Source organism: Taudactylus pleione, unplaced genomic scaffold, assembly GCF_031769625.1.
Source record: "Taudactylus pleione unplaced genomic scaffold, aTauple2 ptg000156l, whole genome shotgun sequence".
NCBI classification, from domain to species: Eukaryota; Metazoa; Chordata; class Amphibia; order Anura; family Myobatrachidae; genus Taudactylus; species Taudactylus pleione.
Genome location: NW_028284558.1, coordinates 14,032,541 through 14,055,857, shown reverse-complemented (window position 1 = coordinate 14,055,857; position 23,317 = coordinate 14,032,541). Strand labels below are relative to the sequence as shown.

General features: G+C 45.3%; 1 protein-coding gene across 3 annotated transcripts in view; it reads left to right on the top strand.

The window, feature by feature from the left end:
- The first annotated feature begins 8,628 nt into the window (after nucleotides 1–8,628).
- FASTKD1 (FASTK mitochondrial RNA regulator 1) overlaps nucleotides 8,629–23,317 on the top strand; it is a 32,829-nt gene continuing 18,140 nt past the window's right edge. Inside the window, exons 1-6 of one of the 3 annotated variants that reach the window (XM_088474860.1) lie at nucleotides 8,629–8,770; nucleotides 10,208–10,679; nucleotides 10,761–10,829; nucleotides 11,002–11,127; nucleotides 13,126–13,524; nucleotides 14,341–14,451. In XM_088474860.1, coding sequence (XP_088330986.1) covers nucleotides 10,345–10,679; nucleotides 10,761–10,829; nucleotides 11,002–11,127; nucleotides 13,126–13,524; nucleotides 14,341–14,451 — 1,040 coding nt within the window. In that variant the 5' untranslated portion in view covers nucleotides 8,629–8,770; nucleotides 10,208–10,344. Of the gene's footprint in view, nucleotides 8,771–9,425; nucleotides 9,668–9,708; nucleotides 9,924–10,207; nucleotides 10,680–10,760; nucleotides 10,830–11,001; nucleotides 11,128–13,125; nucleotides 13,525–14,340; nucleotides 14,452–23,317 lie in introns of those variants that run through there. The other 2 variants (XM_088474859.1, XM_088474857.1) reach the window with 2 other exon arrangements.

Genomic DNA, 23,317 nt, shown 5'->3' with positions numbered 1-23,317 from the left:
CCTCCCCCTGCACTCTGGTCTGGGACAAGAGCAAGCCTTCACCCCTTTTAGCCCTTATAGATGGTATGGGTGGCCATGCTGTCACGGATGGTGGATGTCATCTTGCTGAGCTGAAGTGGTGCCCCCTTCAGGAGGCGTGCCCTCGCACAGGCTGCCCGCTCTGTTTTCCCCATTGCAAGGGGTAGTAACACTTAAATGTAGTAAGAGTGGCAGCCTGGGCTGAACAGGGGGCGGAGCTTATCAGCGCTGGATTCCCCCCACCCTGAATCGCATCAGGCAGCTTGCAAGGGAGGCGCAGTTTGTCTCTGAAACAACGAGGCTAGGCAGCTTTCATTGTGGGTCTTTGGCATCTGCTCCTCTCTTCTGTAACTCCTGACCCCTTGCCAGAAAGGCCAAGTTCTTATAGATATTGTTTGCCTAAGTCTTGAAGTACAATTCAGTGACCTGTTTGTAATATCTGCCTGCGTTCCACTGAAAATAAGCGGAACCAGGTGGCAATGATGGTGGACAAACTGAAGGCCATCAGGGCAAGCAACACTATGGTGTTTTTTACATGTCACGTGAAATTGCCATGTGGACAGTCTGACTCTAGGGTGCTGTGCACAGACTGTCAGGTGGTGGCGCACAGGCATCACGTCTGCTGTTCTGACTTGGTGCAGCTTATGCTTCAGCGGGAGGAACAGGCATGGGCAGCTGCTGCGTTTCTGCCATACAGAGTGCTGTGTTGCCACACCCAGGGCCCGAACCACCTTGGCTTTGTACCATGGAACGCACTGGTGGGGTTCGAGAAAGTTTCCTCTTTTATGGAATGTTTCTTTGAGGATCTAAAGCTGCGCGAGGCGTGGAAGACATCATTACTACTGTGTGGCAGTTGCTGGACTACCTAGACTTGTATACCCAGGCACAAACAGTGCGCCCGTTCAAGTGTCGACTTAAAAGGATTTTCTTTCCTTGCTTCCTCGAAACTCTCAGATCTTGTGGAAGGCCCCGGACAAGAAATTCTCTATTCCTCGCAAGTTTTCATCTCTTTTCTCACTTCTGCCAGACGGTGTCACCAAGTGGGAACAACCTCCCAAGGTTGATGCTGCAGTGGCACGTTTGGCTAAGCACACTGCTGTTCTGGTGCAGGGTTTGGCATCCTTCAAGGATCCGTTGGACAAGAAATTGGAAGGTTGCCTTAAGTACATTATTTTTTTTTATTGGTTCTGGGGTCATTACTCGACCTTTGCTGGCCTCAGTGTGGGTCACTCGGGCCATGGAGACATGGGCTGACAAGCTTGTTGCTGGAATTCAGGGTGAATTGTCCAAAGATGCTTTATTGGATTTGGTGGAACAGCTTTGCGGGGTGGCTGAATGTGTGCGAGGCTGTTCAGGAATGGTGCTCAGGTAGCCTACAGAGTTTTGGCTACGGCTGTCTCAGCATAAAGGGCATTCTGGCTCCGTGCCTGGGAGGTGGATGCCGACTCCAAGCATTCCTTAGAATCTCTCCCCTTTGTTGGTGCTGACTTGGGCACCATTATTGCCTAAGCTACCAGGGGAAAAAAAAAAACACTTTCCTGCCTGCAGTGGCCCAAAAACAGTGGGGACTGTTTTAGGCTTTTTGCTCCTCATTTCGAGGTGGGGTGCCTGTTAGAGGGCAGTCTGCCTGTAGCCAGTTTTTCCCCCCCACCAGGGGTTTTTGTGCCTCGAGGCTGGTTTTCTGGTACTTACAGGCACTCGGGAGCAAAGGCTCCTGAAAAGCCTAGCGCCTGACGGGGTCTCTGCCCACCCAGTCTGGTCGGGGATAGGTGGATGCCTGCTCCAGTTCAGGGACTGATGGGTGGCGCCAATGCCCTGGTGCAGGGCATCGTTTCCTGTGGCTGTCAACATAGGGGGCCTGCCGCTATGGGTTTTTTTTTTTGCTGCAATGGGTCTTCCCCTGGACATGGAGAAGAGTGGCCTTGGACCAGGCCATCAGTTCTGGTTGCGGAAGGAATTATTGTTCCGGAACGGAAACAGGGATTCTACTCCAACATCTTCCTTGTTCAGAAACCCAACGGCACATATCACCCAATTCTTGAACCCTTTGGGCCTTGAACACCAGACTGTGGTGGAATCTGCATGGAATCTCTCAGCTCACTGATCCAGGGAATGTCTGAACAAATTTGTCCTCTCTCGATGTCAGGGCGTACCTCCACATTCCGATATGGTTAGATCATCATTCTCAGGCTTACAATCATCCTGGCGCACTATCCGTTCCAGGCCCTGTCTTTCGGTTTGCCAACAGCACCACCCACGTGTCTTCACAAAGATCATGGCGGCTATGATGAGCCTGCTGCACAAGGACGGAATAACTGTCGTTCCCTATTTGGACCATCTGCTGGTGATGGCAGATTCAGCTTCCCATGTTTCAGGATCATGGCCAGATCCTGAACTTTGAGAAGTTTCACCTGATACCTTGCCAGCGCCTGATGTTTCTGGGAGTGATCTTCGACACCTCTCTGAGTCATTCGGCCCGGGCCCTCCAGGATTTGGTCACGACTGTGTTGTTGGTTCCTTACCCATCCACCCGGCTGTGCATGAAGCTGTTGGGCACAGTGGTCTCCACCTTTGAGACCATCCAGTACGCCTGTTTCCACTCGCAGGAGTTCCAGTGGGAAATTCTCCGCAATTGGGTGGGTCTCCTCTCAGCATCTGGTTCTGCTGGACAGCACTTGGCAATCCTTTCAGTGGTGGCTGGTTTTTGATCACCTGCTCGGAGGTTGCTCATTGGCCACTCCAGACTGGGTCATTGTGACCAGATGCAAGTCTCCTCGGTTGGGGAGCTGTGATGTCAGACCTTCTTTTTCAGGGTCTTTGGTTGTCATTGGAGACTGTCCTGCTGATCAATGTTCTGGAGCGCTGTGGCATCTATCTGGCTCTGTTGGGAGCCCAGTCTATCCTGGCCAGTACGAATACAGTCGGACAGCGCCCTGACTGTGGCGTATGTGAATCATTGACTGCACCCATTCTGACTTGGGTGGAGGCCTTAGTTCCGGCACTCTCGGCAGTGTTTATTCCAGGAGTGGATAATTGGAAGGTAGACTTACTTACACCTTCCTGCCGGGGGAGTGGTCTCTCTGGAGATCTTCCAGCAGTTGGTATGGAGGTAGGGTCTTCTGGTGGTGGACCTGATGGCATCTCTGCACAAGTCCAAAGTGCCCTGATTTTGTGAGGTACAGGGACCCACTGGCCTTTGCAGTGGATGCCATGTCCGTTTTGTGGATGTTTTGGCTGGTATGTCTTTTTTTTTTTTTTCCTGATTCCCATGTTTCCTCGGGTGCTCCAGTGGCTCAAGGAGCAACAGGTTCCGGTGATCAGTGTGGCTCCGAACTGGCCGCGCAGGTTGGAGTCTTTCGCAGCGGCTGCGTTTGCTCCTGCTGGGTCTTTCAGCACGAGGACCTTCCTCAATTGACTTTAAGGCCCTGGCTTTTGAGATAGTTCTTAAAGGCTAAGTGATTTTCCCCTTCTGTAGTTTGTACTGTGTTGCGGGTCCGGAAACTGGTTTAATCGCACAACTATCACAGGGTCTGGACGATCTACATCTTGTGATGTGAATGGCGTGAGGTTCACACATACTGGTTTTGCCTGCCAAGGTTATTTTAGTTTTCCTTCAACAAGGTCTGGAAGCTGGCTTGCAGCTTTGCTCCTTAGAGCCAAATTCTGAGCTTTTGTCAATTTATTGTCAGCGGTGTCTGGCCTTCCTGCCAGAGGTTTGAACCTTAAGCAGGCTCCTTTTTGAGCCTGTGGACCTTTTGATTTGTGATTTGGAAATTTGGTTTTACTTATGGTCATTGCCTCAGCTCATGATGTCTCGGAGTTGGGGGCTTTGTCTTGCAAACCGCTGTTCCTCCAGATTTCATGATCGAGCCGTACTCCAAACAGTACTTCGTTTGAACCGAAAGTTGTTCTGGCCTTCCTCTTAAATCAGGACATTGTCTTTCCCCCATCTGAGACTTTCTGGGACTGGGAAGATCTGGCTCTATTGAATGTGGTTCGGGCCCTGCGGATTTACTTCGAGAGGACTTTGGCCCTCCCGTGGGCCAGATTCCCTCCGACGCTCAGAAGTGTGGCTGGCCGGCTACGAAACAGACCATCGTACGTTGGATATGTTCAGTAATTTCTTTGGCCTATTCTGATGCAGGGCGACTGGCACCTGCCAGGGTGTTGGTGCTGACCTCCTGGGCGGCATGTCACGGGGGCTTAGCTGAACAGGTCTACTGTGCAGCTACCTGGTCCTTTTGTTTACACTGGTGCTCGGTTTTACAAGTTTCATATTTTTTGCCTCTGGTGACACCCACTTTAGGTGTACAGTTGTCAGGTCAGGCAGCCTGAGCGTTCCCACCGTTGGGGGGTGGCTTTTGATCTTCCCAGGGCGAATCCTTTTCTCTGAATCGGGCTGGGGGCCCCTGCCTTCCCTCCCTCCCCTCCCTCATTCTTAGTCGTGTTGTGTTTTTGTGACTGGTTGGTCCCGGCGGTTCTCATTTGATTTTCAGTTTCACTTGGTTACTACTTCTTAACAGGCACTGTTGAAGTTGTATTGAAGTCATGAGGTTGCAGAGGGGAGGAGCTTAGTGTTAAAGTTAGTTAATTAAGTACCAGCTCTGTGCACTCCCAGCTACAACCCCACGGTCCGGTGCTTCCCCCCCCCAACCTGCATTTGAGGAAAGTATTCAACAGTAAGTAACCAAAATGTTTTCTTTTTTTATCTTCAGGGTCCATAGAGCTACACAGGGCGAAAATGGGGTGTAGTTGGGACTTGGACACTAACAGCTAAGCTTTTCAATCCCAGGATGCTTTGGTCCTTCCCCTACACCACACCTACAGCCTGAGGGCAACTGTTTTGTTGGTGATCCAGCAGGAGCTGGATCACCATTTTAAACAGTGAAACTGCTTGTAAGCAGCCCAAGCTTTTTTTTTTAACATTCATGTTGCTGTACAGAAGTGAAATAAAACAGTCCCTTGGATGTCTGCACTGCTGCTCCATCACTACTCTGCGGTGCTGTGACACTAGCCCTTGGCTAGCTAATCCTGGTGTGGCTCTGCCGGGGGGCTAGCTGGCAGCCGCCCTGGACCCCAGGGGACAGGTGCGAACTGCGTCTTTGTGTAGTCATGCCTCTGGTCTCATGAGACAGACCGCAGGTGCTGTTGTGGACACTGGTTTGCCCAGGACTCCCTGGCATATATTTTAGAGGTCAGGGGCCCTGGTGGTAATGTCAGCAAGGGGAGAAGGTGATTTCCCTGCAGCCATTCCACTGGTCTTGCTGTTTCCTGAGCTGCTCCTCCATCCTTAGCCCCCTCTGATGTGCTGCAGCCAGCTTCTGCAAATGGATCTCTGGGTCCAGTCTCCCTGTATACCTCTCCCAAGGGCCAGGTTATACAGAGCTATATCCTAACAGCCACTGTGGTCTGTGTCGTTGGTTTTAGTGCCTATTGCAGCTTTATAACTTTTTATACTGTCCAGCTTATACCTTCATTCATTGTACCTCACATCTTCTGATATTTGTGAGGGCTATCACATACTCTATAGCGTGGTTGCACACTACACTGTGCCATATTGCACATACAGCTGGATTGCTCACTGCACTGTCATTTTGTGTATTTTATTATTGAGGCCATTCAGGATGGTCTTTGTATAACTTGTTATACCACCCCGGGCCTTCTCCGGACCTTCCCTGGGCTACCTTTCACAGGTACTGGCAAAAATTGTGGCCCACCCCATGGTAGCTCCCCCTATCGGATGGCCACAGCCTGTGCTCTCTAAACAAAATGGAACTGCAGCAACATGGAAACGTGAGGAACAAATTGAAGTATATGTATATAGATTCTGGGGAAAAGAACAAAACAAAAACATTGGATTGCAAAGAACTGTTGGAATACAAATCAAATACTAACTGCAAGAAATAACTGATTCCATTCACAAAAAAATAATGGACATGAGAACAGGATGCAAAAAAGAATCCCTTTATAACACTGGAATATTCTTCTGATGGATCCCATATTAAAAGAAGTATTACAACAGAAACCCCAGATTGTTTTTAGGAAGTTGAAGAACCTTAAGGATTTACTAGCTCCCAGTATGCTGCAAAAGGCGGCACTCACGGCGACTTCACAAAGGAAACAATACACTCGTAGGTAAATATATCGACGTTTCAGAACTCTAAGCTTCTTTGCGCAAGATTGTATCCTGAGGAGAGAACCTTGAATAGAGTTCTGAAACGTTGATATATTTACCTATGAGTGTATTGATTTCTTTGTGAAGTTGCCGTGAGTGCCGCCTCTTGTGCTATAGATTCTGTCCTTTTCCTTGCTTGGGAAGGGTAATTGAGAAAGGCACCAGGCGCACATTTCATTTCTATCCAGATGGAATGCCGGCCATAATTGCTGCGTGTGTCTGTATGTATAAAACACACTCTCTTCAAAATTTTGGGGTTACCCTGACAATTTCATGTTTTTACATGAAAACTGACTTTAATTTATCAAATAAGTTGCAAATTAAATAGAACATATAGTCAAGACATTGGCAAGGTTAGAAATAAATATTTTTATTTGAAATAATTTTGTCCCCCACAGGAAAAAAACAAACAAAGAACACAGCCCCCACATGGGAAATGCACACACGTTGGCCTACATATGAAAAAATAAAACAAATTGATTCAATTATTCCTCCCACAGGGAAAAAATAAATAACACAAACATTGATTCCCCCAGGCCCTCAGCACCTCACCAGCCTTGCCACCTCGTCACAATTTTCTGCTCCTCAGCCCCTCACCCCCATTTTTAGCCCCTTGCCAACTCAGCCATGTGTCTTTGCTCCAAACCACCTCTTCCCCTCCCCCTCGTCACTAGGCATGCAGGTAGGCAGATTTATCAAAGTTTACAATACTTACTGACTGTCACACTACTGTGACACATTCAGAACTGGTGGGCCGGCGCTGGCTCTTGCTTCTCCTTGACTTCTGTGTGCACTGTCACTGACTGTGCAGGGTGCTGTTGTGCGTGCAGTGAAGGCTGCAAAGGTAGAGGGTGATGGAGGCGGGCCGTGGACGGGCTGAAGGCGGAGCCGTCAGTGGTGACTGACGGCTCCACAAAGGCTTATGGGAGGAGCTGCTGTTGGTGGGCATGCGCAGCAGCTCCCCTGGCAGCCATTTTTCTTTAACTACACAATCACACAGTAACGCTGCGTGGTCAGAGCTGAGCTCCGATCGCGCAGCGGTGGGCAAAAGAACAGACATTGGACAGAGGAAGATTAGAAAAAAAAAGTTATGGACAGATGAATCGAAGTTTGAGGTGTTTGTATCGCACAGAAGAACATTTGTGAGATGCAGAACAAGTGAAAAGATGCTGGAAGAGTGCCTGATGCCATCTGTCAAGCATGGTGGAGGTAATGTGATGGTCTGGGGCTGCTTTGGTGCTGGTAAAGTGGGAGATTAGTACAAGGTAAAAGGGTTTTTGAATAAGGAAGGCTATCGCTCCATTTTGCAACGCCATGCAATACCCTGTGGACAGCGCTTGATTGGAGCCAATTTCCACCTCCCAACAGGACAATGACCCAAAGCACACCTCCAAATTATGCAAGAACTATATAGGGAAGAAGCAGGGAGCTGGTATTCTGTCTGTAATGGAGTGGCCAGCGCCGTCGGTGCTTAGTTTTTAAAAAGAAGTCACATGTATTTTTACCCTTTTAAAAATTTCCCCTTAGCCCTGGACCTTAAACCTCTACCAAAAATGAAAATTCCAAAAGTGCCCCAATTTCTGTTTCAAACTTTAGGTAACTCTCCGAAATATATCCCAGAGGTGACAGAATTTGATTTTGGTGCTTAGTTTCGAAACAGGCGTCACATGCATTTTTACCCTTCTGAACGTTTCAATAAGCCCCGGATCTTAAATTTCGGCCAAAAATGAAAATTCCAAAAGTGCCCCAATTTCTGTTTGAAACTTTAGGCATATTCCCACCTGCGTACCCCACATACCCTCTATCACGATCTACACAGAAGTTTCTCAGGTGAGGACAAGAGCCAGGGAACTAGGTGACAAACTAGGTCTCCCTGTTGCGGCCAAGCCAGGTTTGGCTAGACCTGCCCAGAGGCGCGGAGTCTAACCCACTTGGTGGTCTTCACAAGTGACCCCTCCAGTCGGGATTTGGGTTTCGCTGCACCAAGTGGGCAGGTCGCGGCCCTCTGGACAGGTACCTTGGAGTGGCAGAAAGACTGAAACAATATTAAATGAATTAGTATATGAACTAATGCTTGAACACTGGAGATTAAAGGAATACTGGATCACTGAAGATGAGCTGAATACTGGAAATTACCTAAATGCTTGTTCACTTTTAAATGAACTGAATACTGGAACACTGAAAATGAGCTGAATACTTGAATATTCGAAAAGAAGTGAGAATGTTAGAGATCCTAGTCTCAGGCTTGCTTGAGAACACAGGAAAATGTACTGGGAATTGCTAGAGGTCCAGGTGCTGATTTGCATAGAGAAACACTGAGAGATGTGGATACAGGCATGTACTGGGAATAGCTAGAGGTCCAGCTGTGAGCTAACTAGTAATTAGCAGGAATTAAACCTGACACCTTAGTAACACAAAGAAGCTGCAATAGAGCTGAGCAGCACACTACAAGACACACAGGAAAAATAACATGAAACACTGGAGGTCTGAGAGAGAACTAAAGTCTCAGACTGAGAATTAGCATGGAAGCTAATACAGGTAACCCTGGCAAACTGTGAATAGGCTGAAGCAACATTGGTGAGTATCACAGTCACTGGAACAGCGAAGTTGAACAGCAGTTTCCTGTTCCTGGCGTCAGACTTAAATGCCCCTAGGTAGCAGGACTACCATTGGGAGAGACTAGTCAGGTGATATGGACCAACATGGCTGCGCCCATGCCCAGCACCATGGGAACCAGGACGCACGCAAAGAAGCCCTAGCAGACTCCGGGGAGAATACTCAGTCACCACTCACCTCCACTCCCAGCGACTGAACATCTAAGCCCAAGGACGCGGGCACAGAGCTGAGTAGCAGCCGATCCCAGGCCACATTCTGACACCCTCAGCTCCTTCCTCACATTTGTCTGCGCCCCCCTTCTCCGACATGTCACATCCATAGCAGTTATTCTCCACGTACCGACCTGTGTGCCCCACATGCTTGTCTGCACTCCATAACATGTTATTGCCCGCCTGTTGTGGCCCACAGCTTCTCCCTGACATGCCCTCTCCACAACAAGTTAGTCCCCACTTCCCTTCTCCGTCCTCATTATTGTCTCTATACTCTGACATGCTCCCTCCACATCACAGCATATTGCCGAGATGCCACCCTGTGTGCTTCTCTCTGACAGATCCACTGCGCAGCCGCAGCTTATTCCCTACACCACACAGGCTGCTTCCTTTAGTCTATTCTACTGCAGCGGCCTGCACTGAGTCTGTCCGGAACCATCATACAGCAGCAGACGGGGAAATAATGTGTGTATGTATGATCAGATGTATGTACCAGTGTTCGTTCGTAATACGAGAAGTCACATGACCTGCTGCTGCGTCCTAATGACGTCAGAGGATAGATGTAGCCACTACTTGCAGCAGCTACTAGCAAAGAGTATCCTGCTCCTGACCTTCAAACGGTACATCTGCGCATGCGGATTGAAGAGAGGTGGGTTAGATATATGGGATATTTGAATGTGATTGTTTAACTATCTGACCGGTGACACGTTTAACACATCGTTAGCAAAGGAGTTGCCCATTTTCACCTAGCTATAAAGTTGTAATAGTTGCCTGGTGGGAAGTGATATATGGCGTAGATGCAGGATTTTCAGGATGACGTCATAAATGCGACAATATCACATGTCACTTGCCCTGTTCCCGACCTGGCATAGTGCAAAACTTGTTGGAGGATCCCATATCTCCTGGTAAATGCACACAGCTCTTATACTTTCTCTAAGTATTCTGTAAACGTTTCTTAAGTGGTTCCTCAGTACACTTCTTTCGTGGACATGCCACTCGCCATTCTGCTATTCTCATTCATTGTTGGACATTCCATTTCAGTTTACAAAATGACTGTTCCCATATGAACACAGAGAAAATCGGTTTCCTGCGTCCTATAAGTGTTATTACTTATGGATGTTTGCAAGAGACCCTGTGTACTTTAACATGTAAGAGCAACATGGTTTTTAACTGTCCATTTCTATTGTAGGGTGAGAGAAGGAATGCTTTTATTGGTTTGCTTTTTGACAATATGACATTGGTTGATGGAAGCAATCTGCAACAGGAGGCTGCCATAAAATGAACGTTGTTTGTCACTGGAAATCCTTAGCCTCCTGAAGCACAGACATGTTTCGTTGGAGCAGTGCCTTCCGCTTCTCACTGAGGCTGCATCAAGCCCATAGGATAAAAACTGAGCTATTGCTGGACCATTTAAAGAAATGCACCAATGAATACCAAGTGTTGCAGCTGCTTGGGATGAATAGGTCCATACTTACTGTAGACCATGTGGGCTGTGCAATGAACTTACTTTGGAATATTCAGGGAGGGAAAACCAAAAAGTGGGAAACTTCTAGGCATGTCCGAGATCACCCAGAATTTACCACGCTTCGTGCTTTAGCACACAATAAAGTAGACCTAATGAATGATAATGACCTGGTGGATGTTTTACATGCTCTTATAAGGTAAAATGATCTTTAAATGCCTTGTTTGTAATTTACTACATGTATAAAATATTTTATCTAACTTATTACATTTATCTAAAGATTTCAGGTGGAAGCACATGATCCTTTAGTACAACAGCTGGTAGTTGAAGGGTGGAAAAGATTAGAATGGTGAGTTTAGCTAAATTTTATGTGTATATATATATATATATATATATATATATATATATCTATCATGCTTGTTTTTAAATGCATCCATTGCTGACATGGTGGAGACTGCTTGCTAGTGACATGACAAAGACACCCTGTGAAGGTGGTTTTTTTTAATATTTATTTTATATAGGCTTGACCTTCAATTACTGTCAAAGTTTGCATATTGCTTGAAAAAACAAGATATGACCAGCAGCCCACTTATGGGACAAATTGCTAATATCGTGGACAGGAGTCTGGACGATGCAAACGATGTCCTGTAAGTATGTAGAATTGGTAAAGTGTCAGTGAAGTAATCCCAATGCAACATCCTTAGAATGGTTTTACACCTTCAGATGGGTTTAATTCATTGGCTTATATGCGCCATACTGCACCCTTTGCCATATACATTTTCCTGGGATATAGTTTTGGAAGCCGACGGTCTAAATGCCGACCGCCGGCTTCCAGACTTTCTAATCCCGGTGTGGTACTAATGACAGGCGTTGAAAACTGGACGCCTGTCATTAACCAGATGCCGGAAGACCATCGCCCGGCATACCGAACGAAGGTAAGCTGGGCGCGGGCAGCTGTGGGGGGAAGGGGGGGGGGGTCGGTTAGGTTTAGGGCTCCCGGGGGAACTTAGGGTTAGGTTTAGGCTAGGGGAAGGGGAGGTTAGGCACTTGGGAGGTTTAGGGGGTAGAATTAGGCCAGCGATACTTACCTTAGGGACTATCAGGATTTTCACCCTTGCCGGGCTGCCGCTGTCGGGATTTGAACCGCCGGCAATGCGTCTGGCGGTAATACCTACTACACCCATTTTCCTACCTCTCTGAGCTCCCATTTGCTGCTTTTTTTTCTGTTTGTTGTTGACCTGTTGCCCTATCTACCAGCATTGATACAATTGCACCCAGACAGCAGCTTTTTGTGGTCTTCAAGACCAATGAAAATCAACATTAAAGACCTTGCTAGAAAGCATGACGAAAGCAGGAAAGGGCAATGTGCTCAGTGACAAAGGACAGGGTGTGTACAAACAAATAAGTTAGGGTGTGGATACCTACCTTTTTTATTTCTTTGTATAATATTTTTATTAGTGAGAAATACAGAAAACAAGACAAAGCATGTTAGAATGTGTCATCTATAAAGACGTAAAAGAAAATCCAGAAAATAAAAAGAAAAACTACCTTTTAAAAGCAGGAATGTTCCGTAATATCATCAATATACTAATATGCTAAAGCACGCGTCATGGAACCAACAAACGGGGCGATATACAGTTCTGTATTTACTGCGAATATTATAGATAACTACTGTATTCCTGTAAGTAATGATCTAAATCTTAGCTCAAAGCTGATTGGCTGCTTTGGACAACATCTCCACCTGTCCTCTTTTAAAGGTTTGCTATATCTCCCCCATAGCTTTGCTTCCGCTGCTACCTACCCACGTATGGTTTCTTCTGGAATTCCCATTTCTTTCTTAGGGCCTTATCCTGTGTCGGATGCAGACGCAGTCGTGGCTTCTTTTTTTTTGCCACAGTTGTATCTGCGTCTTATGCTAATACCACGGGCAATTTTCTAAAAACTGAGATTCCCACTTGCAGCGTATTGGGACGGTGCATTTCCGTCTGAGAGTGCCTTAATATGACCATCGGTCGCAACATTGAAACTTGCACCAGCCTTATGGCAGGTGCGGTTTCTCTGTCCGAGTATGGCCTCCTGTGACACCATTTCAGCATCTTTGGATGCATTCGCTTTGATCGAGTCGTCAGTGTCTGCTTAGCCACTCCCCTGTTACCTCCTAGGTGCGCCTACTAGAATTCGCAGACCCTGCGTCCGATTCTGAATGGAGTCTCTGCTCAGTATCATTCAGGATGTATGCGTTGTGCGACTGGGACACGTGCTGACTTACAACATCGGCCAGCTCTGTGCAGCATCTACGCTGCGTCCACCTCAGGCCCTTAATCTGTTTCCTAGAAACTTTCCTTTCTTGATCACCAACAGTTTTCCCTTTACAGTGTAAGACTTTTGTTTATTTGCATTTACCGATGGGAGTAGCACAAATTCCCCTATGTTATGTGGGAGGGCAGAGAGGAGCTTGAGTCGCCACCTAGCAACGCTGGGCAAATAGGGTACTGTACAACAAGGGAAAGGGAGACATGTAGAACTCGCATCACATCCAAAATAGTTGTATAAAATGCTGTACTTTTGTTTAAGATTGAATCTAAGTAATAATAATCATAATACTGTCTAAAACTATGTTTGTAAATACATTTTTCACCCTCCAGAGCACTCTCTAATTTCTTGACCAGCTTAAGCACCGTGAGCTCGCCAGATCTGCAAGAGCGACTGATCAAAAAGACAGAATCAGTCATTGAAAAACTGGATGCGTCTAATTTCAGGCATGCACGCAGGGTTATGGATCAATTTCCTAAATATAAATATTCTTGTGCCTCCCTGATGGAGAAATGCGACCAGTTCTTCCAACAGAATATAAATGCATTTGATAGAGACAGCCTATTCAGTATTACTGCAATGTACCAATCTCTGCATCTCTACAATACTGACTTCCTCGTAATGGCAAGGGAAAAGCTGATGGGGATGATGGACCTGTGTAATGATGCTAGCGGTTTTGCAAAACTGTATGTTACCTTTGGTCGTATGACATCACAAGATGTGAGAAAAAGGTAAGTGTCATGGCATATACGTTATTGATTCCAACAATTATGATATGACAGAAAAATCACCTGAATCAAAAAGATGCTTTATAGATAAATAATATGATACCTGGTTTGATAACCCAAACCGGGTATCATACAATATGACTGTTAGCAATGTTTTGTAAATATATAACAATAAAACTACAAGTCTTCTCCTGATGGAATGTGCACAAGTGATACAGTGCGCTTATCCTCATTCACTCACGGTAAACCCTGTTCGGTAAACAAGTAACAAGGTGTCCCAACACTAATTTGCACAAATGGTTTAGATAACGGATTTGAATGTTAACACCACAGCTCTGACCTGTTTCTCCTCAACAGACGGAGACTTTAATGCATCTCATTGATCCATGTGAGTTTTCTGCCATTATCACAAGTTTACTAGCACAGTACCTGTGTTTTATATTATTGTTTTGTTTATTAATGAGCGATATACACATTCCTATTGAAACTGCTGCTTAAATTATATTCCTTATAAAATTGTCACATGCATTATTTGCATATATTAGTATATTTGCTGCCTGTTTTTTTTTCTTTTCCTGTTTTTGTGTTAAAAAAAAAACACAATTGTGCTGTAACCCATAGCAACCAATTAGACTGAGTTTCAAAAGTCTAATCCAGATGCTGTGGTTTGTCCAACAGCAATATCCTGGCAACCTGTATTTTTAAAATATATAAGTATGTGTTTTGTTATTGCTTAATGTTTGTCAGTAGTATGAATAGAGAATAAAACCTTTCCAATTTCTTTTTTTTTTTTTCACATTTATTTTATTTCACCCCCAGACTTGAAGGCAAACTACTGACCTTTGCAGATGAAATGCAACTCATCCAGCTACTCACTATTCTGAAAACCATGGAAGACACTGAATGCACAAATATCATGCTCATCCAAAAGTAACATTGTACTTTTATTTTATTTTTGACTGTTTGGTGCAATATTTAACAAAATGCTGCACCATATTCACAGCACAAAATGGGAGAACCTTGCTTTACTATTACAGTTGTGAAATCTTTTATACAGAACATTATTAAAGCCAGAAAGTAAATGATTGCTGGTGTCATACGAGTGTTGTTCAAAAAGTTAATGCCTAAATGCTCACAAAATTTGCAGTAAAATACATTGAAGTCTTAGTAACAGAATGACTCTACTCAAAAAATTCACCATCTGCCCTCAAACATTTTCTCCACCTCTCAACCCAATATGCGAATCCACTTTGGAAAAATTCCAGTGGTTGGTGTTTAACCCAGGAACGTATGGTGTTCTTAACAACTTCTATGTTTTCAAAATGTTGAGCACGAAGACTGTATTTGAGAGGGCCAAACAGATGAAAGTCAGAAGGGGCCAAATCAGGACTGTATGCTGGATGTGGCATTATTGCCCACCCTATTTTGGCAATGGTCGCAGATGTTGCCATCGAAGTGTGAGGTCTGGCATTGTCGTGGTGTAAGATGACATTTGACAGTCGAATTGTTGACCTTTTTTTGAGGATGGCTTCTTTCCGCTTCTTAAGTGTAATAATGTATCGATCACTGTTGATTGATTGATTGGTTTGGTTCCAAGTAATCGATGAGAATAACACCTCGGCAATCCCAGAAGAATGTGGCCATGATTTTGTTTACGGATCGCTGTGATTTAAACTTTTATGGCCTAGGTGAACTTGGGTGTTTCCATTGCTTTGATTGGTCCTTTGTTTCTGGGTCATAAAGGAATACCCAGGTCTCATCTCCTGTAATGACATTTTCCAAAAACGTCTCAAGGTTGGCTTCAAAGTTGGTCAAAAGGTCATTGCACACTTCCACCCTCTGGGCCTTATGATCCCTGGTTAATTGCTTTGGAACCCATTTAGCACACACTTTACGGTATCCCAAATCATTGATTAGTGTTTTTACAGTGCCATGGCTACATTCAAATTCATCACTGATATCTCTGATGGTCACACGACGGTCTTTCTGAATCATGGCATCGACTTTGTGTTGGTTCTCTGCTGTCACTGCAGTTGATGGTCTGCCACAGCGAGGTTTGTCGCACACGGACGATTCTCCCAATTGAAAGCTCTTCATCCACCTTCTGACATTGCTATAGTCAATTGTACGCTCACCATACACTTTTTTCAGTCTTCTGTGGATTTCTGTAACACTGTAGCTTTCTTTTTCCAGAAATTCAATGACGGCTCTTTGTTTCATCTTGGATTCCATGGTATTTCTTGGACTACTTAAACAAAACTACATATATAGTTAGCAAACATATTAAAGTACAAACTGATAAAGTTTCAAATAAATGTTGCATATTATTTCAGAGTTATGAGCATTTAGACATTACTTTTTGAACAACCCTCGTATGATTACAATCTGACAGTGAGATGAAGGGGAAGTGCAGGTGGCAGTGAGATGAAGAGGAAGTGCAGGTGGCAGTGAGATGAAGAGGAAGTGCAGGTGGCAGTGAGATGAAGGGGAAGTGCAGGTGGCAGTGAGATGAAGGAGAAGTACAGGTGGCAGTGAGATAAAGTGGGAGTGGGGAGCAATAAAGTGGGTTTTTTTTGTTTTTATTTATTTTATTTTTTTATAGACCTGGTGCTCCAAATTATAAGGACAAATTGTATCTTTTAAACTGCCCTCTGTGTAATAGATCATATTCCTGCATAAGGTTTGTTATAAAAAGTATCATTTGTAGGATGACTTTGTATAACAACACTGAATATAAATATATATATATATATATATATATATATATATATATATATATATATATATAATATAAATATATATATATATATATATATAGATATATATAGATATAGATATATAGGTGTATGTAAGGAATTTGCTGAGCATGATTTCACTTGATGCAAGAAAAACTGAAAGGAGTTGCTATTTGCACATGTGCATTAGGACTGACAAAATGAAAGGACAGTCCATTTGTCTTCTAAATTGAGTAAAATATTTAGTCCATCATTACTTAGTGCAGACATATTCCAGAGTATTATATAATCTGGGAAATAAATTGCCACAAATGACTTAATACTGCAGCGTTTGAAAATCCAGTTTCTTCTTCGGAGTCCATAGGGATCCACAGGAATACCATGGGCATATTATGGTTGGAGAGATCCAGGCACCAAACAGTTAAAGCTTCAGCTCCCAGGATGCCTTGGGTGCTCCTCCATAAATACCCCGCCCCTAGCCATAGGACTTCAGTTGTTTGGTGCGGCAGGATCAAGACAAACCTTTGTAACGGGACTGCTGAGGCAGTCCTAGGGGTCTATTTACTAAGCAGTGTTAGGAGACAAAGTGATAAGGTGCCAGCCAATCGGCTCCCAACTGTCATCTCATAGGCTGTGTTTGAAAACACTGTCTCCTAACACTGCTTAGTAAATAGACCCCCTCTAAGGATTTATTTTTATGTTATGTTTTTGGGTTGGCAGTACTAAGTGTCTGAATTAAGACGCATGTAATGCGACTCCATCTACCGCCGCCGGGCCGCAACACCAGTAACTGGGTTGGTGATTTCAGCGGGTCGCAGCTGAGCTTGCTAGCAGTGATGCTGCGACCCGGACTGCAACCAGACACACGGAAATGTCAGGTAAGGCAATTCCCCTTATGGAGAATCGCGCGTGTCAGTCCTTGCTTCTGGTGTCAGAGCCGCACCAGAAACTGCTGCAGTCAGGGCCCAGAATCGTCCGCACCCTCCCTACACCAGCCGAAGCCTTATCGTCTGACGCCAGAGATCGCCAGCAGACGCTATCTGCTGCCACGAGGCCTGCATACCCGGCTGGTTAACGCAGCTTAGGGGAAGTAGTCGCTCCTCCCCTGACCCAGACGCAGTCCCAACGAAGGGTTTTGCGCGCCTGGGTTGCTCCGCCTTCCTTCCACGTGTATATAAGACGGTCAAGGTCCACGCTCTGTAGCTGTTGGTCTCAGGAGGGTTTGGGACAGTCCCCCCTGTATACCTCTCTCTTGGTTAAGGTATATAGGCCCTCATTCAGAGCCGTTCGCTATTTGCGTTCGTTCGTTCAAAAACAAGGGGTGGCTATTCAAATGATCCGTTCGCACATTGCAGTCTGTTCACACCTCTAAGTCTGAACGAGCGAGCAAAACATACGCTCGTTTATTTGTTAAAAACGCCCCCTGGCCTCTCGCACCATACGTCATGTCCGCTATTTATTAGATTAATCGAGTACATCGAACAGGATATGAACTGCTCGCTATTCTTGTGGTTGGTTTTTTCAACCGCTATTTTGCGAGCAGTTCTGAGTTAAAAAAAACCAAGTGACGTGGTCAATGACGCTGCTATATTAATTATGCACACCCATAAAACGCCCGTTTTGACCTTTAAGCACGCCTGCGTTCTGATCTCCACTCCCCGTTTTCAAGCACCTTCCCCTGTTACCTCCCACATACGCCTCATTCTGTCACTCAAAATAGCAGGCACTCGCTATATTGCGTACAAACGATTTAAAGCCGCACTGACTGGTTCGCGCATGCGTACTAAAAACCGTACGCATGCGCAGATGTGCGAACATCGCTCGGAACGAGCGTACTGCCGCTAGCGAGTGGCTCTGAATGAGGGCCATAGTGCTCTATATCCTACCGTTCCTTTGTGTTTTGTGTAGTTGATTTAGAGTCAATTGTAATTATATTACATTGCATTGTATGTGACTGTTTGCTAGCTGCTCATTGACACTATCTTTTATTTCTGTCTGTCAATTATAACTATCACTGTTTGTTTTTCTCTACATCCCCTTTGGGTGGAGGTTTTTTCTGAGTACTTCACATTCATTAAGATTTTGTGAAGGATGTCACATAACATTGCAATTATTGCCTGTAGTGAACATGTCAAAGATAAAGGGATAAAGGAGGGGGAGCCCTCTGCTGGTTTCATGTAAATCATGTATGGCTTATGTGTTTCCTCAGGACGTAAAGGTTGGTTTGTGTGTTTATAAAGAGCCACCTCACCAGACCGGTTTACCTGTTCCTGGACAAGAGCCATCTTGAGTCTCCTCTTTGTCCCAGGTAATGAAGCAGGTTGTGGATCGTATGGCTGCTTCTACAATGACTCCTTGGAGGGGGTGTCCACAGCATGTTATGTTTGGACCTTCTATGCATCCTTCTTGGAAGGATGTTTATGGAAATTCTAGTCAGAGTATGGCACCATCTAATGTTGATAACAGACCGGTAGTTACTAAGGCGACTAAGCGCAAGTTATCTTTTGATCGGTCTGCCCAACATGTGGATTCAGAAGCATCCTCAGAGGAATCAGATGATGCGCAGGGTTCCTCTCCATGGTCTAGCTCGGGGGAGGAGGAGCATCCATCCACAGTGGATGTTCCTTCTTTGGTGTAGGCGGTTAAATCAGTCCAAGATCTTCAGGATGATGAACCAGCTCATAGCAAGAAGGCTCCAATGTTTAATCGCCACCAGAAAGGTGGCCAAATGGAGTTTCCTGTATCTGAACAGCTTACTGAGCTTATGGATGAGGCATGGGGTAACCCGGACAAACTATTTTATGTGAATAGAAGAATATCGCTGTATCCTTTTCCAGCTTCTGTATGTACTAAGAGGGAGGTACCTCCTACTGTGGATGTTCATGTAACTCATTTAATTCAGAAATGCTACATTACCTATTCTGTCAGCATCTTCTATGAAGGATTCCACAGATAAGAAAAATTGAAGCTTGTCTTAAGGCAATATTTTCAGCTACTGGAGCCGTTACTCGTCCAGCTATAACTGGAGCCTGGGTAGCCATAGATGGGGGTATTGGAAGATGCTCTCTCTCTACCAGATGCTACCAGAGAACAGGTGATGTATATCTCCCACATACGGGAAGCGGCTTCCTATCTGGGAGGAGCTGCAGTAGATGCTGGAATTTTAGCTTCTAAAGCATCGGCAGCTTCAATAGTGGCACGCAGGGCCCTCTGGTTAAGATCCTGGAAAGCTGATACAGGATCAAAGAGGGTGCTGGAAGTCGTACCTTTCTATTTAAAGGTACTTTTTGGACAAGATAATAGCTACTCTGGCGGCTTCAAAATCAGCAGGTCTGCCATCCTCGGCTATAAAGTCTAAGCCGGTTTCTTTTCGGTCCTTTCGTCATCGGGGACAAGCAAGGGAACAGTCTTCCTCTAAACAGACTAGTTTTCGCAAAACAACAAGGTGACAAACTAAGAGGTCTGGCCCGGCAAGAGGTCCAGCTTCTAAACCAAACGACAAACCCTCGGCCTGATGGAGCGGGCCTCCTCCTGGGGGATCCCAGGGCGGGAGGCCGATTTCTTCAGTTTGGGGATTATTGGCATCGAACAACAACAGATGCCTAGGTCCGGGAAGTGGTCTGTTAGGGGTATGCCCTCACTTTTAGGAGGCATCCTCCCCAGAAGTTTTTTTTGCACAGATCCTCCATCAGATGTCGTCAAGACCTTGGCCCTACAGGAAGCCATACACTCCCTGCTGAAGGCAGAGGTAATAATCCTGGTTCCTGTTTCGCAACAGGGAAGGGATTTATTATTCCAATCTATTTCTGGTTCACAAACCGAATAGGGACTATTACCCTATACTAAATTTAAAAACACTCAACAGGTTTATCCATGTACCCAAGTTTCATATGGAAACTCTCCGGTCAATTATTTTGGAAATGGAGCGGGGGGATTACATGGTTTCCCTGGGCATTCAGGATGCATATCTGCATATTCCTATTATACCATCCCGCCAACAATTTTTAAGGTTTGCTGTCCTTCAGCAACATTACCAAGCTGCTTCGCCAGAGGACAAGATTGCGGGCCTATCATTACGCAAGCTGCTTCGCAAGTGAAGAGTATCCATTCTGTAGCGGTGCATGTCCTGGGATCAATGGTATCCACCTTCGATATGGTGGGGGTATGCTCAGTTCCATTCCAGGCCTCTGCAAAAATTGATTCTCTCCAGGTGGAACAGACCGCATCATCTAATAAGGTCCAAGAGGTTCATCACTTCCTCCTGTGGTGGCTGAATAAGGATCATCTAAACAAAGGGCGTCTGTTCTGGATTCCAAATTGGGTGCTTCTCACCATGGACGCCAGTCTTCGTGGATGGGGGGCAGTGACAGGTCATCACACCTTTCAGGGAAGATGGACAAATCGGGAAAGTCATCTGCCAATAAACATTCTGGAACTGCGAGCAATATACAAAGCGCTTGTCATGGCACAGGACCTGTTCCAGGGCCAGTCCAAATCCAGTCCAACAACGCGACTACAGTGGCCTACCTCAATCATCAGGGAGGCACAAGAAGTTATGCAGCCATGAAAGAAGTGACAAAGGTTCTGATTTGGGCAGAACGTCCTTTCCGGTCATCTCGGCAATATTCATACCGGGAGTAGACTTCCTAAGTCGTCAGGACATACATGCTGGAGAGTGGTCTCTCCATCCGAGAGTGTTTCATCTCCTGGTAAACAGATGGGGTCTACCAGAGATAGATCTCATGGCATCATGTCACAACCACAAGGTCCCCAGGTACATGTCCAGGTACAGAGACCCATCAGCAGCCTTCGTGGACGCACTGGCAGTAAGATGGGACTTCAAGCTGGCGTATCGCTTTCCTCTGAGTTCTCATAAAATTCAAGCAGGAGGGCGGAACAGTAATACTGGTGGCTCCGGCTTGGCCCAGACGTCATTGGTTCACCGACATACAGATTCTGTCTATTGACAGTCTGTATCCTCTACCTCTATGGCAGGATCTGCTAATGCAGAGTCCCTGCCGACACCCGGACTTGCCCGTCTGGCTTTGATGGCGTGGCTCTTGAATCTTCCATCTTAAGAGCCAAGGGGTTTTTTTCAATTCTGTATTTCAAACGATGCTTAGGGAATGGAAGCCTGCTTACAGAGTTTGGCATTCTTTTGGTAAATGGTGTTCCCATAGGTGTTCAGGATTTCCAGGGTACTGGCTTTTTTTTGGGCGGGGTTAGTTGGCGTTCTCCGCCTGGCCACTTTGAGAGTGCAGGTTTCTGCACCGTCAGTCTGGTTCCAGAAGAAGATTGCTTCATTACCAGATGTTAGAATTTTTTTTCAAAGGAGTTCTGCGAGTTCAGTCTCCTTTGGTTCCACCGATGGCACCTTGAGTTTTGTCTTTGGTTCTTAAGGGGCTACAAGCTCCTCCATTTGAACCTCTAGACTCTGTAGATTTGAAGTGGTTGACAGCGAAGACCCTTTTACTTCTTGCTATCTCTTATGCTCGCAGTGTTTCTGATTTGGCAGCGTTGTGTTGTCGCTCCCCATTTTTGATTTTTCACCAGTATAAAGCTGTTCTCAGTACAAGGGAGGGTTACCTTCCTAAGGTAGTGTCCCGTTTTCATGTGAATGAAGAAATTGTAGTTCCAGCTTTTCAGGCTCCAGACTTTTCTGTAGGTGAAGCCTCCCTGAATGTAGTTTGTGCTCTCCATATTTATGTGGCGCATACAAACTCTGTTAGAAAATCAGATGCTCTTTTTTTTAATTATATGGTTTTTGCAAACGAGGATAACCAGCTAATAAGCAGACTGGCAAGATGGCTTTGAATTTCTATCTTTTAGGTGTACACACAGGTTGATCGCCCTGTCCCAAGCACGGTGACAGCACATTCTACTCTGTCTGTAGGGCCATCGTGAGCATTTAGTCGTGGTGCCTCTGCTGAACAGTTGTGCAAGGCAGCCACGTGGTCTTCGGTCCACACTTTTCTTAGGTTCTATATCTTTGATACTTTTGCCTCAGACTTCTTCCTTTCGGCGATGAGTTCTCCTTTCTGCTCAGAAGCGTCACCCACCCTAGGGGAACTGCTTTAGGACATCCCCATGGTATCGCTGTGGATCCCTATGAACTACGAAGAAGAAAATTAGAGTTATGGTAGATTTACCTAAATAACTCCTTTGACACACCTAGCTGCATGGGTAATTTTTATTTTGGTCACAGATTCCCTCATTAGGTGTTAGAGCGTGTCTGGTGTACGATTGCTCTTCCTTCTCCTCTTTCCTTCTCCTGCCTTTATGCTTGTTAACTAAACTGAAGTCCTATGACTAGGGGCGGGGTATATATGGAGGAGGACCCGGGGCATCCTGGGAGCTGAAGCTTTAACTGTTTGGCGCCTCCAACCATAATATCCCCATGGTATCCCTGTGGATCCCTATGAACCTCGAAGAAAATAAGTTATCTAGGTAAGTCCATCATAACTCAAATTTTCTCACCAATTTATGAATAAAATATCACTATGCCAGCTTAGTGATACTCAGCTCTTCAGCCAAACTGGCCCACAGTGTTAAGAGTACACTTACTGCTTGTCAGGACAATGCAGGGATCCTATATGCATGCAGGCACTGACTGCACAGTTGGAAACCCAACTTGGACTTCTAGTTCCTTTTTTGGGCAAAAAAAAATAAATGTAAAAAAAATTTCTGTGTGTGTGTGTATATATATATATATATATATATATATATATTTCAAAGATATATATATTTCAAAGATATATATCCAATCAGGAGGGATGCACTCTACTTTAAAAGCGATGAAACAGACTGCTGCACACGCCGGCGGTACACGCTCCACACCCTACCTGGCTATCTATATTTTGGCCCTAACGCCTATTGTCTACTAGTAAGATATTGATGACTACATACTAGCCATATACCGCCAGTGGGCTTTATATGTTGATCTGATGATCCTCTAGGAGTGTGGACACATTCGGAGCCCTATACTAATTGGGGCTATCATACTAACTATATAGAGATTTTTGTAATTTCATATTGATGTCTACTATTTGAAATGATGTCTA